We start from the raw sequence: 15,403 nt of genomic DNA on the forward strand, positions 1-15,403 counted from the left end.
CAGTCCAGCATGCTTGTGGTATGGTTCTATGCCCATGTAGAGAATAAACCCCCAGCCTTCCTTCTTTCTCTTCAAGGCTGAATAAAGGCTCCTTAGATTGCTGTGCCAGCTCTGGGCAAAAGGCAAGGGTGGAGACTTGGAGGAGCTGATGTCACATGCTGGGTGACATCTGTGAGCACAGTGCACCCACCTATCTTTGCTTTAAGTTTGGCAACTTGGGTACCAGTAACAGTTTGGCTGTGGCAGAAGGGATGTCAGCACAGAGCAACTGCAGTGTACTTGGGTGCTCAGTCAAGCCTGTATTATTTTCTGTGAGCACAGGACAGACACCAGCTTGAAGTTAGATTGGTAAGTCTATTCCATACCGAAGGCATAAATGAATAGTATGAACATACGCTACCTCAAAAATTTTTCCTTGGTTGATTCCTGTGGTGTGCGGCCAGCTTCTGCTTCTTACATGGGACAGAAGCAATTATAAGCAAGCCAAAATATCTGAAGAATTCATGTGTAAAATATTTAAATGAGTAGAGGAAGATATTTATTCTCTTTATCAAACTTAAAATAAAAGCAATGAAAGTTTAAACATTTTAGGAGTCCAGAACAATACTTTATATCCATTCGTCAGGCCTATGAATCAAAATACAAACTGTGTACTGTTTCCACAAGTTCTTCCTTTTCCTAACTGGGATTTACCAAACTTTAATTTGCAAAGTTGTGATGTTTTCTTAATAAAAAACTTCTACTTATTAATTTGGCTGCCAAATGAGATTTCTCTAATTTCTGTGATTTCTGGAAATTTCATTCTGGTATCCATATTTGCCCTTCCATGGGAGAAAAAAGAATATACATACACTGAACTATAATCTGTTCTACACCTTATTGACGGTCTTATATACTGTACTGCAAAGCATCTGAAAACAAAATTATGTTTTTCAGCAAATCTATTTATCAGACATTTCTATTAACTGCAAGTGTGTAGTGAGAGGATACAGTAGTGGTTTAATATATCATCAAGATACACAATGTTTGAATGTACATGTTAATCTACATTTTTAGGAATTACAAATAAGACAACTATGTGCACAGCACTTTAAAATGCAGTGAACTTCTCTTCTAGTTGCATTGACAATACCAGTTCCTTACACAGTTGAATCTGGTTAAAAGCTCTATTCCCAGTGTAATAAATGTGACACTACAGGTACAACATTGACAGCAGAGATCATTAAGACTCTGTTCTGATGACTGTTTATTTCTCTGTGCATACCTCCCCTCCACTCTGCTCTTCTCCCAGTCCCTTCCCTCCCAACACACCCCATTTTTTTCATACAGAATGAAAAGCTCATTGGCTCCAGAGTATTCAGGAAGAAAAGTTTAAGATAAAAGATTTTAACCTGCAAGTAATGAAATGTGTAATGAAATGTAGATTCATAGTAATAGCACTACCTGGTACTTATAAAGCTGTTTTAATATTTTTAATTTTTTTTTTTTTTGGTATGGCAGTAGAAACTAGTATCCACATCCCATGGTGCTATACAATCTACAGCAGGTAGCACACAGAGAAAAGAGTCCAGACTGAAGATCATACAGTCAGAATGGGTCTCAGCAGTCTTTGTGAATTCAAGGAAGAACAATCGTCTCTATTTCTGAGATATGGAAGGTGAGGCACAGAAAATCTAAATGCCTTGCTCAGAAACACACAGTGAACCAGTGGTAGACTTTGGTTCTGTTGACTCCCCAGCCACCGCTTTATTCGTTGGCCCATTCTGTCCTCTTAAACAACTAAGAGAAGATCTTCTGAGATACACAGCATGGGCCTAGTATCACAGGGGAATCAGTGTCAAATGCACACAGCGTGATTCTGCACTACCTTTTGGCATCTGTAGTCACCTTTACTTCATAAAGAGGGCCTAAAATGCCCTCAAATCGAAATTGATTTGGTGTAAATGACTAATATATGTAGTTTAATATAGAATCAGGCTCACAGCAGTTACTTTGTGGCATGCTGAGACTAGAATTAACTGTTTTAATTGCTAATGAATTAAGGCTGATTCCTGTTTATATTAAGGCCTCTGTATCCTTCTATGACAGTGTAACTGTGCCTCAGTGCAAGTGAGACTCAGGCTATCGAAAAAATTAACCTTTCAGTTCCCTTTGAAGTCAACAATTTTAGTGGCCCTAAATGAATAAAATAACTGGAACCAAGCAACCTGTCTCTATACTACAGAATATTTACAAAAGGATTGTAAAAGGACCTAAAAGTAACCTGAGGGAAAACCAATTATATGTTTGTTGAAGAAAAAAGTTAGATTAGATAGACTTGTTGCCTGGTCTTGAAAATGGAGAATTGTAACATGATAACACACCTTCATATGAAGATAAGTGGCTTGATGTTTGGTGGTTATGAGTATGCCCAGATAAACTGTAGATGCTTATCAACTCTGGAGATCAAGTCGTCTTGTTATACTACTACAATAAAACAGAAATAGACTTATTTGGTATTTAAGTGCTAGACATATAGGGCATAGTTTGCATAAAGCTAGTGTGTGTTATATTCAGAGGAGTAGGAAGATGACCTCAAGCTCAGTAAAATGCTACATGATCACAGATTTCTCCTACTGTTATTAAAAGCTATTATGTGTTGCTTTCTTAGAATAGGGGTTCTCCAACTTTGCTCTCTGTAGCCAAGCATTATTTTAGACATTCTCTCCTCTCCAAACACTCTATTCATAACAGTTTTGGTTTTAAAACCTTCATTTTTTTAGACAATGGTTTAACATTTGCTGGCTGAGAATAAAACAATCCTTGCTCTATTCAAATTTAAGGCCTGGGTCCTCATGGATTGCAGCACTTTTTAACTTATTTTTACTTCTTGATAGAAGTAGATTTATTTTTTAAAGCTAATATGTAATTTGTTTCTGTAAATTAACATAATTCCCTAGGCATCAGTGTGGCTATGATAATTACCCAGCTGAGGATCTGGCCACCGAAATGTAACTCCAGTGGTTGGGAAATCTGTTTTGTATACAAGTCAAATAACAGCTGGATCATATGTGATGTTACATTTAGTTTCATTGGCAATTCAGAAAATATTTAATAATAAATTTCATTGCTTCTATTCCCCATTTTTGTATACAAATAAATAATCTTTTCTAAAACATTCTTTTTCTTTAGTAAGGCTTGTATTCATAGTCATATCAAAAGTGTTTGCTATTGGAGCAACCTTTCAGCTTGCTTTCTTTAGAGTTATCTTTATTACGAAATTCTACAGCATTCTAAACTTTAATGGTCATTAGCAACCCTGCACTTGAGTAAAGAATCACATTAAAAAAGTATAAGGTATAATATTTTCTTGTCCAAAACTAAGGCAGGATGAACAAAAGTAATGAGCTCATCTGATCCTCACCTACCAAGCCTTGATTTTAAACAGTATTCAAAATACAAAGCCCAAGAGAGGATGTTGTCACGATGATTATTGCGCTTTCTCAGGGTCTTGCTACAGGATTAGTTTTTCCTTTAGCAATATATTATTTCTTCTCCTGAGGACCACACAAAGTTATTGTACTCTGAAAAGAAAAAAAGCACTTAAAGTTTTATGAAGTTATGACCTAGACAGAAGGATACAAAACCAAATTACCATTCTATGATTCAGCTATGTCATGATCTAATATTGTTTCAAAATTATTATTCTGTTATTTAGGTTGGCATCATCTTCTGAACACCCGATGTGCTCTTTGGCATGCTACAAATTCAGCAGATGCACTGTCTTCTGGGCTTTACAGCTTCTTCTGATGAATGTACAACATTTGGAACAAAGCCGCTCTTAACACCTTCCCATCCATCTTGTATTGAGATTTCTCCTTTTTTTACAAGTTCATAGATGTCTCGTGTGAGAATTGTAAAGGACTCTTCAACATTCGTAGCATCTTTTGCTGAAGTTTCTATATATTTCATACCACAGTCAGATGACAGTTTTTCAGCTTCTTCTCTTGTAACCTCACGCTGTGACACTAAGTCACATTTATGTCCTACTAACAGGAACACAATCTGAAAGGGCTGCACATGCATTTTTGCCTCTTCTAGCCAGTCTTTCACATGTTCAAAGGATCGTCGATTTGTGATGTCAAACACTAGTAAGCCACCCACAGAATTGCGATAATAAGAGCGTGTTATTGATCTGTGAAGGAAAAAAAAAGAAAAAGGAAAATTAAAATACGTTCTCACTTTATTCATAAATAGATTACTTTTCCATGTGGCAATGTGTTTTTTTCTACTGTAAGTTTTATGAAATATCTTTGCTTTTTTAAAACTAATTGGAATTTATTAATTTACTTTCTACACACAAAAATGTTCCTTTTTAATTTTTTTCTTACATTCAAAAGTCACTTTCTAAACATTCTTGAAGCCAAGATCTCTAGTGTGAATTTTGAATGCTGAATTATTCTGCAAAGTACTCTTTATTAGCAAACCATGGCACATGTTCACAGAATAAAAAATATATATTTATTTGTCAAATACTTGTTGGCGTTGAAGTCTGAGTCCTTCAGTTTTATACAAACATGCACTTCGCTTTGTTCTAATCAGTTATTTCAAACTGAAATATGTAGGCAGATGTTGAGAGACCTGGAGCCTAAGCTTGCCAATGTACAAGCACATCGTTTTGTATTCCTTGCAGAAAAATTCTTTGATAGAGAAGTTTGTACAGATAATCATAATTCTTTGTGCTTGCAGAAGTCAACAGGTAACAGACTAAGAAAGGAAACTCCCTAAACCAAACTGTCCAAAAGTAACTGAGCTGGGCAAACACACACTTGTTAAAGCACTGGCAAGGAACACTTCTGCCTCCAGCATTGCTCTCACATTCATTCAAAACCTCTTATAATTGCATTTATTCTTTTTTGGCATGAGTCTTCCAGGACTGGCAACAGATATTTTCTACTTTTGAGCCCTCTACATTCCAGAGCATTCACTGGAAGGAATTTTGGAAGAAGGAAACCCTTCCTCTGGTTGAAAAGATTTTTAATATGCTCTGGAAGAAGAAAAAATGTTTGTTAGAATGTAGAGAAAGATACAGGGACTAAAAAAATGATTGTAAGTCTTTAATCACGAGCAATACAGGAGGATGGAGAGGGTGAGAAGAGACATTTTAAAGGAAGTGACAGCCTACCAAGGAGTGGACACAAGCACTCGTTACTAGCATAAATACATAGCTAGCATATATATAAGTATTCTCCAACTGAAATGAGATGCACAATATCTATTAACAGTTATTATTTGAAATTATAATTTAGCCAAGAATTAATTCCATTTTATCTTATAATTATGAAGAGGATGCAGCCTCCAAACTTTTGGAATCAAGATGAACTGTACACAGCAACACATCTTTCCATAACAGTAGCTCCCTCTGATTTTCAGTTCATCGCATTTCATATAGTGTTTTATAACAATTTGAACATAGAGGTATAATTAGCAGCAGTAGTCACGTTACAGATAGGTAAGTGCACAGCTAGATAAGGCTTAGATTTCTTGGCATATCTAAATTCATTCACAGCAAACGGGATTTGAAATTATTTTATTTAGATAACAGGGAGGGATTGTTTGTCCTAATGTTTAGAAAGATCTCTTCTACGTTCCCAGCAATAGAGTCCATGGAGTGTCTCCCTGAACAGTTCGAATGGGAAGACAACAGGATCTTACCCTCAGATTAATTCAAATAGCCTGGATATGAAAAATGAATGAGGGGTGTCACATTTTGTGAAGTATTAAATAAAGGTGCCAAAAAGATCTGTTTCAGGTTTTCCTAAGCATTTTTTTGCTGTAGAGCTGTTGCAAACACAAATGTACATTCAAGTAATTCAATTGGTTCTAGAAAAAGCGGAAATGGGTGACAAAAATGGGATTCAATTTGGAGAAGTGGAAGCTGATACAACCTATTTTCATAAAAAAAAAATCTTGACAACAGTTACACCAAAGAAATGCATTAGCCAGGAGAGAAAGTAGGTTAGTATTGAAAATACAGTGCATCATTTACCAAGTATTTCTATATAGAACAATGTTAAATCATATATCTATGAACAGGAGTACTGAAAAACAGCCCGGCATATGTTACTGGGTGCTTATACACAGCAGTTGGTACCCTCATCTGTTGTAACTCACTTCTCCAGAGATATGCTGATTTACACTAGCTGATGATCTAAGCCATTATATTTAATTATGTGTATGTATTGCCTGTAATGGAGGTGATTAAAAAGCATCTGTAACTTCAGGCTGTACATCACAAAAACTGGGTGAATATATGAGAGAGACAGCCATCGTTTTTTCTGTATTTTTTGGTATGCATAATTTGAAATTAATTTTCTCATTACCAAAAAAGGTTAATATCCTAGAGAGGTTTTAGAAAACAGTAACAGAATTAAAAAGTAACACAAAAAGTTTTAAAGACACATATGATGCATAATGATACCATGTTATATGATTGTCTAACATCTGAGTAAGGACTATGTTTCTTAAAATATGGTCTACAAATATTTGAATAGTTTTATTATTAAGGTGAGTTATTATTTGCAGTTATGTTTTAAAAGAAAGTATTCCTGACAAATAAGAGAAAATTTTGAAGCAGAAAGTTTAGGCCATCAACTGGGAAAAACGTCTGGGCACATGAATGTGGTAGGTTGTTCATCTGAAGTATCTGAAATATCTTACAGATGCAAAATATTTCACTTAAATATGACAATCAGAGTAGATTAAGTATTAGACATGTATTTTTAGTAGACAGCTTAGAGTTACTTGGAGAATGAACTGTGTGAAGTGCTTCTGCTCACTTATGCCCTGTATCAGACCTAGAAAGAATAAAAGAGCGTTGACTTAGATGGTCTAGTAGGTCTCTCTGCTTTTGTTTTGGTTTGCTTTTTTCTTAATAAAACTAAGTGCAAGGGCAATTTTTGCCTCTTATTAGTATTATTGCTAAAGATTGTAGGACTTCTAAGTGCCTTCAATAAGGCTTAGGCAGAACTATAACACCAACATCTGAAGTTGTGCTCCACTCAACCGCATATCTACCCATGGTGCCTGAACAAGTTACCTGGGGAGCCGACTGCTCTGCCTCTGTGCGACAGCCCTGCCTTCCCTCTTAGCTCAAATCCCAGCTGAAAACAAACCATTGCTCCAGGTGAGTGCCCAGAAGGGTTCTGCTTGGGACAGCGTCCCCAGAGCATGCCAACAGCATGAAGTGGGTTCAAGCTCCTCACAACATGCACAGGAACTTTCTTTTAGCACAGCAGAGGTACCTGTCTTTCACATAGATTCCTCGTGCACTGCTTCACAAGGCACAGGTCAGTGTTCGCAGAGCCCATGCTACAAAGGCCACTTGAGGGGTTTTGCTCAGAAGGTACACAGCTTTATAGACTTTACAGGCCATGTCAATGTACTGCATAAGTCTTCACTGAAAAGCTTGATGATGAGAGTGCATGGTAGCTGACAAAAGATAATGAGGGCTGACAGTAAAAGGCTCTTCATGCAACAGCTGGTAGACTTGTAGATCTCCTTGGGAAAGATGTAATGAATGTAAAGAGTTTATCTGTATTCCATGGTAGACTGAGCAAGTCCTGAACAAGACACTGAGTGAGCTTTAGTAGATAGAAAAACTGCATCAGTCTCCAGAAGTCCCTCAAGTTGAAAGTAGAGGATAGCAGAGTACCCAGGAGAATTCTTGTTGAAATGATGACTTCTCGTGTAAACTTTGGTTCAGCTAATTAATGTCATTAAACTAGCATTACGGAAGGGAATGTGTTACTTGCAGCACCATGATAAATTTTCTATGGAGAAGGCGGTAGAGGGTAGTACTTCCTTTAGTAGAGGGAAAGCCTTAAGTTAGGGACAGGGTGGGTTTAGGGTGAAACAGTAATGGCCAAAGAACAGCCTTTCTTCTAAACCTGGGGAGACAGCAATGCAGCCTGCCATCTCCTTCCAGGAAACTGTTAAGAAGAGGTGCTGGTTGGAAGCAGAACTTCATTCAGATTTAGAATCTGGCAAAGCTGCCTGTGACTTGGAATGGATGGGGGACTGAACTCTTAAATCCATTCCTGCATCTGTCTTTATTCACGCGTCTTATCTCTCTGCCTAAAACACTTTGTTTTTCTTCTATTCCTTTGTGCCCAGTACTTCCTTGCTGCCTCCTCTCTCAGCTTCTCTTTCACAGAAGACTCTGAACACTTCCTTCTCCAAGCATAGCTAATGGAAGTGCCCAAACCAATGTGTCTGCCTGGGCCTTTGTTCAAGGTGCAAGCTGGAATTTGAGGAGGGAGTTTGCCAGCTTCCCATGGCTACCCTAAACTAAAGGCAACAACCCTCCTACTTAACAGAGGTGACTGTAACTCCTTGGTGACCGGAGGCCTATGGGGCTGTGCAGCTCCTCCTCTGTCACGCTGGAGTATGCATGTCACGCCAGCCACTGATGATGGGTGTGCTACTGCTTCCAGTCAGTTCACACTAAACATGTCAACTATTACACCATCTTTGCCTGAGAGTTACAAAAATTGAGACATAAGCATTATTGGAAACGTAATTCTTATTTTCTCCCCCGCTCCATATAAATAGAGATTACAAAGCTCGTTATACTATGCTGCTGTTAAATATGGACTGTCCTAGCATCCTCAAAACCATCCTAAGTTTTTATTTTCAGCAAGAATACTTGTATGAGTAATATTTTTGCTCATTTCATATAATGCTTGGCATTTGTAATAAATGAAAGGTACATACAGATAAAGGGTTGGAGAAAATCAGTTTTTCCCTATTAGAACAAGGTAAGACTGCACTAAGTATTAGAAGGGAACCACGACACTTTGATATTGAATGCTGCAAGGCTCCTCCAGATGGTTCTGTATTTGAAATTGCTGGAGGTGAGACTGCTCCTCAAGAAGTTATATGTTGTGATGTACAATAATGATAAGTTAGAATGTTTTTCCAAAGGATAACTTTGAAGTCTTTAGTTTTAATTGGGAATATTTGTTAAATGCAGATCCTAATTTCTTTTGTAAATTATAACTTCCCATGTAGAGCATGTGTTGGTTCTGCTAATTAATTCTGCCTGAACTACCATTATGGAAGGGGAAAATACTGTCTAGAACAGAAGTCATTCTCTTAGCTTAACCTAAATATTAGGTTCAAGATGTAAGACCCTAATTAATACTCTCAAGAAAAACCTTGGTAAGATGATGGCCACTGAACAATTGTTTCTGAAAATGAATGGCAAGATGTATTAATCACATCAGACTATGGCTTTAGGGTGCCTTTAAATCAGCCATAGTGTTTCTTTCTCATTATGATCTTACTGATCTTTACCAGACAAACCAAACTTTCACTAAAAGCTTTACCTAATTTTGAAGACTTATTTTTAAACTATGACTAAGGACTACATTGTAATGGTAATAATTCTGAAAATACATACTGCTTACTCAAAAAGAAGAATGAGGATGGTGGTGTTTTATTTTCAAGATGTGTTAGAAACAGAATGTATCTAATATCATAGTCTACTAAAAAGTGGGTTAATATAATTGAGGCATCCCCACAATATTTTGCTCCTACATTCTTGAAATGAACTCTCACTCCCAGTGCCACTACCAAGTACTTTATAGTCTTGGAAGTTTCATGATTTAAATATAGGCAAATTAAACAAACAAACAAAAAAATGTGAAACACAGCCAAAGCAGCAGATCGCTCTAAATGACAACTAATTTCAAGTTAGAAAGAAACATAGGGTGTAGCCCTCATTTACCTTAGTCTGCATTACGGACCTGACTCTATACTAAGGAAGTCTGCAGGTTCGTGTTCCGCTAAGGTGTTAAAATTATTGATTATTTTGTTGTTGTCCATATGGCACCTAGCACAATGGGAGATTCTGCTTAGTGATGCCTTACTGATGTCAAAGTAAATATAGTCAGTAACTGCCCTGGCTGAGCTCAAAATAAGTAAACTGTCCGGCACCAGTGTTTGCAGCTTGCTCACCCTTCATGTGGAAGTGGCGAGAATTACTTTATTTGAGAAGTAATGCAAATAGCGCATGCTAAAGATGATTTCTAAGACCATGCATGAAATCCAGTTCAAATACAGCAGCATCAATGAAGTAGACACATGTAAGAATTTTTCCAAAACAATTTCTCCAAGAAAAAAAGTGCTCTCTGTCAAGAGAGTGGGATGGCAAGTGTGTCACACCTTACTTTTCCTCTGGGAATGCCCCTAATGCCTGAGACCAAAAGAAGGGTGTTATTATGGAGCCAGTAGTTTGCTCTGCACACAGGGAACTCCCCAGGGAGCTTTACCTCCTCTAAAGTCCCAACGCAAGTGAACCAGAGCAGAACTGGGAATCAGAACTGCAAACTGCTTGGCGTTCCACAAAATTAGATTACTTCTTGGAATAATTAGTTCTTCCCCAAGACCATCTTTGCTTGTGATCTGTAGTCTTCTCCACTAGCAAAGAAAAGAATGTGCAAGATTTTAACCTGTGGTCTATAACTTAGTAAAATATTTATAATTTACTTGAGTAAGTGTAAAACAGACTATACAATAAACACCATGATGTTTGGTACACAAACTGACAAGAAACTCTTAGCACAAAACCAAATGTTTAAACCTACTTCCTTCAGTTTGTATCTTCTGGGTATTAGAAAAAACACAGATGTATACTAATGGTAAATTTAAAAGCCAACTGACTGCATGACTCATCACTGTATATCCCCTGAGCATTCCCAGGTTAAAGGATGGCTATCATTTGATTTAAAATGTATGCAAAACTCTCTGCATTTGCATTCTTTTCAGTCAAGTGCCTTGTCATTGGCCATCCCGGCTATTTGTCAGCAAATTCAAAATAAAGAGATTATACATTCTTAGTCACTTGTTTACAAGTATTTTACGTTCTTTGCTGGAAAGCACAAGAAGAGTGAAAAATGCTAAGAACTTGCTATTATCACTGTTAATTTCTTTCTTAACCCTTCAGAGGCCTGCCTGCAAACATATGCATGAAATTGTGACTCATGGAAGCCCAGGAAAGTTTTTTGTTGTTTCACTGTAATACTTGTTATTGTAAAAACCAAAAAGGGTTGGTGTTCCCTGGTAAGACAGTAAAATCCCGCTTCTTCAGCTGAGTGCAAGAATCTGCACAACTGTTGCAGTGGAATACAGGGAACATAAAAGAATCGATTCTGCCCAGTGAAGAGACCCATTTCAACCCTCCTGCTAGCATCCCAGTAACAACAAGTGTGTGGGTCAGGTACCACATAGATGGGCTACACATTAGCCTCTCACCCGAGTTCACACCTACTGAACCCTAAGTCCAAACTAAAATCCATACTCAACTTGCCTGAAGTGGCAAGCACTACAGATACAACACAGCCACAAGAGTGAGTGAATGATAGTACCAGTTTGTGTGTTGGGGAACGACTGTGACTCTTTTGGGGCAGGAAAAGATTTAATACTTAGTGCAGCATTTGAGCTAGTTTAGCTACACTATAAATGATAGAGGTATTAGTGAAGGCTCCTGGCAACCATCAGTGCAGAGCAGGTGCAGAAGGCAGGTAAAACACCAATGAGGGACTGTAGCTGGCTGCCCAGTGGCTTCCACGCTGCCAAGGCTGCACTGGTGCTGCTGTGCTGCAAGGAGGAAGAGCAGGGAGGTGGCCTGGTCTCTTCAGATTGCATGGAGGGAAGAGTTATGGCAGAGGGAAATACTGCAGGGGAGGATGAGTTTGGAGGTGATGACAAAGTAAGAAATGCGGAGTGAAGCAGGGGCCTCCTGCTGCAAAGAAGGAAAAAAAATGTGGAGGAGGGATTGCTCCCCTCGGTCCAGGACTTCAGGGCAAAGATGGGGAGGGAAGGAGAAACAGGACAGGGCCACTTGTTACCCCCTAGTGTGAGCTGGGAGGGGAAGGGCAGCTGTTCCCCGGTGGGTGTGAAGGCAAGGGGTGGGGAAGGAGGAAGCTCCTGCGGGGGGAACTGGTGGGCGGTGGGGGGAGAGGGAGGGTGGGCGACGGGGCTGGGGGGGGCACCGGCAGGCGATGGGGCGGTGAGGCTGGGTGGCAATGGGGTGGAGGGCTGTTTGGGGGACAGCAGCCAGGTGGGTGCAGTGAGATGTGCTGGGGGGCACGGCAAAGTCCTTGGGGCAGGAGATGCGCCGGACGACGAGCGTACGGTGCCGGGAGGGCGGCGGGGGCCGGGGCTGCAGGGCAGTGTGTGCCCGGGGCGGTTTGGGGGGCGGACGGGAGGGGCGGGGGGGGGAGATGCCGGGCCCTGTACCTGAACCGCTCCTGCCCCGCCGTGTCCCAGAGCTGCAGCTTGACCCTCTTGCCGGGCTCGATCTCCACCAGCCGGGAGAAGAAGTCCACCCCCACGGTGGGGTCGGAGTGCAGCGGCCCCGGGAAGCGGCCCTCGGTGAAGCGGTGCAAGAGGCAGGACTTGCCCACGGTGGAGTCGCCCAGCACGATCAGCCGGAACTGGTAAATCCAAATCGCCGCGTCCATGGCGGCCCCGGCCTGGCCCGGCTCCGCCTTGGGGCTCTTCCTGGGGCTCCTGCGCGGCCGGTGCCTGCACCGCGCTCCGATCGCCCCAACGCCCGGCATCGGCGCAGCGGGCGGGCGGGCGGGCGGGCGGCGTGGGGTGCGCGGGGCGCGGGGAGCCGCTCCCGCGGGTGCAGGACTGGGCCCCCGTGCCGGCCGCGCCGGGCGGGGCGGGGCGGGGCGGGGCGGCGGGCGGACGGAGGCCGGGTGCCCCCCCGCCCCGCTCCCGGGGCGCCGCGCTGCGCCGGGCTCCCGGTGGCTGCCCGGGCGGGGCGGGGCGGGGCGGGGCGGCCGGCGCCCGCGGGCGCTGTCCCTTCAGCACCGCGCTGCCCCGCGCCCGCCGCCGGCCCTCGGGGCCCTCGGGCCCCGGCTCCGCGCCCCCGCCCCGGCTGCGCCCGGCCCTCCCGCCGCGGCGTGCGCGCTGGGGCCCGCTTCTCCCGCCCGCTCTGCGGTGGCGCGGCCGAGCCGCCCGCCGGGGCCTCCCACCATGCCGTCATGTGCGCGGCGAGACGGGCCCTCCCCCGCGGCGCGGCGCGGCGGGCAGGCGGCGCGGCGAGGAGGCTGCCTTGCGGCTCCGGCCCGTGCCCAGGGTCCAGCTCGCCCAGGAGAGCAGCCCCTCCCGTGGGCAACAAGTGTAGGGGTGGGTCAGGAGAAGGGAGGTGCTGGGGCGGGGGGGGACACCAGGCCGGCCTGGAAAATCAGGTGAGCGAGAACCGGGCGGGCCAAGCGTGAGACTTGCGAAGAAAAGCGGGAGCAGAAAGGAAATACCGGGGAAGGAGTGGAGGAACCAGAGCGGCAGGTGCAAGAGGGGCAGGGAGCTGAAAAGAAGGTGTCTGGTGGGGTGGGAGCTGGGCAGGGGCTGCCCGCAGGAGTGCGAGCCGGAAAAGAGACAGACCAGCGAGTAGAGGAGCAAGTGCCAAGTGGTAAAGATGGGCTGGGCAAGTGGCGAAAGGGAAAAGGAGAGTTAGCTATCTAGATACTCCCAGAGAGAACCTTGCAAACAGCCTTGAGGAAAGGCGTAATACTGGAAATGACAGGGACATACACTCTTCATTTCCCAGTGGAGCAAACTGCATGTATTCGGCCTTTGTGAAAGTACCCTCTTCTACAGTAACAGAAAAATCCTGTCAGTAGAGATGCCCACCCAAGAAATTTCTTTGTCCCCCCGGGATCTTCAGCTAAGTATCATGTAAATCTGCTGAGCAATAGATTCCTCAGATTTCTTTTAAAATCTCAGAACCACATGGGATAACAAACACTAACAGTCCTCAGATGGCTGGTAAGGGCATTAGAGCCAAATAAGCAGAAATCCTAGGACTTCTGGTAAACAGAACTGCAGCAGCTTCTTCTGCAGATTGGGCTGGGGTGAGGGAGCCAGGGCCAGAGAGCCTGAGAACCAAGCAGAGTAGGCTGGGTGAGCTGGGAAGTAGGTTGTTGCTGGCAGAAGGTCAGCAGCAAGTAGATACTCATATGAATAGGCACTTTGATAGTGAAAAGGACAGGAAGAGGAGATGGGTGACTTTTTTTTTCACATAGCCTGCCATTTTCCTCTGTTAATGTCAGGCACAGATGCAGCTAAAACCATAACTGCCTGGGGCTGGTTAGGGGCGTATTCGAAACCACATTTCTTTTGTAACTCTCTGGGGCAGTTTGTTATGATGCGTATTCTCATTGCCTGAGTCTGGTTTTGTTATTCCAGTGTGTTACGTGGTCACCAGTCTGAGACCAGTATGTTTCCCCCTGTAGGCTTGGGTAGACCTTGCAGCTCCACAGCATGGATGAGACCAAGGGCACCTTGGCCCTTCACTTGGCCAAGGGCAGGGTGAAGTCAGATGAGGGGTTTGCATGCACTGCTCAGGAGATCACATCCTCCAGCCCCAAAATGAGTCTGGCTGGAATATGCAAGCATGGCTGGCCCTGGGAGACTTGGCCAGGTGACCCCAGAAGCTTCCAGCAGAGACTTGGCCTGGCAGCCCAGAATCTATAAAAGGCACAGCCAGGAGCTGCCAGAGGGATTTATCTTGCTGCAGACACTGAGCTGAAGCTGCAGGATGCCACCTGCTCCAAGAATCTGGACTCTCCAGGGACCTTTTGGGTGGCCAGTCAGTCCCCAGGACTTAGTGATTGTGTGTTTGCCTGTGTCTCCGAGTGTTTTTCCTCCTAAACTCTGCACATTTCTCCCCTCTACTTTCACCAGCTATTCTTGTGACAAATAAATTGAACCTAGCTTTTACTTGACTAGTTGCTCCTTTGAGTAACAATTAAAATAAAACAATGTTAACTCAGATAAATGAACCTTCAGAAGGGTAAAATCAGTCCAGTTCTTGCAGTTCTATGTGGGTGATTCCTAGGGATCTTTTCTAAGTGTTTTGACAAAAGTGGCACTTAGATACAAGAAGTATTTGCATGTGAAACAGAGATGTGAGTTATGTGATATTAGTAGCTCTGATACTTGCCAAATGTGAATAGGCCAAAATTTTAAGTTGACTTTACTCATTATATAATACCTAGATCCTGCATGGATCACCACCCTGGCTAACACCCATAGGTCTTCAAAGCCTCAAGTATGTGCTCTCTAGCTTAGATGCACAGCAGATTGCTGTCCTTTGCACATCTGGGCTGCAAGAACCTCACACTAATGAGTTACACAGATCATTTCATTCCTAACAGGTGAGCAAAGTCAATTTGCCTACGGCATTTGCAGTTGAGCTAAATATGTTTGCAAGGATTTTCAGGCTTCCAGAGTCTGGTCTGTCCAGCTAAGCTTGTCATTGTAGAAAGACAGCGGTATATAAATTTGCATATATCCAAAGGACAACCTTATACCTTCATTTGGGACCTTTTGAGTGTCATATGTTAAA

At 42.8% G+C, this 15,403-nt stretch overlaps 1 protein-coding gene and 1 long non-coding RNA gene across 2 annotated transcripts; one reads left to right on the plus strand and one right to left on the minus strand.

Annotated features, from left to right (window-relative positions):
• Positions 1 to 912: 912 nt before the first annotated feature.
• RAB39A (RAB39A, member RAS oncogene family) lies at positions 913 to 12,755 on the minus strand. The gene is made up of 2 exons (XM_069808251.1): positions 12,283 to 12,755; positions 913 to 4,174 (listed from the first exon to the last, which is right to left on the minus strand). The coding sequence occupies exons 1-2, from the start codon at positions 12,603 to 12,605 to the stop codon at positions 3,748 to 3,750; spliced, it is 750 nt and encodes a 249-aa protein (XP_069664352.1). The 5' UTR covers positions 12,606 to 12,755; the 3' UTR covers positions 913 to 3,747.
• Positions 12,756 to 13,073: 318 nt separating this feature from the next.
• LOC138690157 (uncharacterized) lies at positions 13,074 to 14,780 on the plus strand. The gene is made up of 2 exons (XR_011328976.1): positions 13,074 to 13,341; positions 14,289 to 14,780. It is a non-coding gene; the product is annotated as an uncharacterized lncRNA (long non-coding RNA).
• Positions 14,781 to 15,403: the final 623 nt, after the last annotated feature.

Source organism: Haliaeetus albicilla, chromosome 20, assembly GCF_947461875.1.
Source record: "Haliaeetus albicilla chromosome 20, bHalAlb1.1, whole genome shotgun sequence".
Lineage (NCBI taxonomy): Eukaryota > Metazoa > Chordata > Aves > Accipitriformes > Accipitridae > Haliaeetus > Haliaeetus albicilla.

Bases quoted from the DNA above. Each gene is read 5' to 3' on its own strand.
- RAB39A (XM_069808251.1), bottom strand. From the start codon at position 12,605: ATGCCGGGCGTTGGGGCGATCGGAGCGCGGTGCAGGCACCGGCCGCGC. The intron at 4,175-12,282 runs GTACAGGGCCCG...TTTCCTTCACAG, and splicing joins GCGGGGCAGGAGCGGTTCAG to ATCAATAACACGCTCTTATT.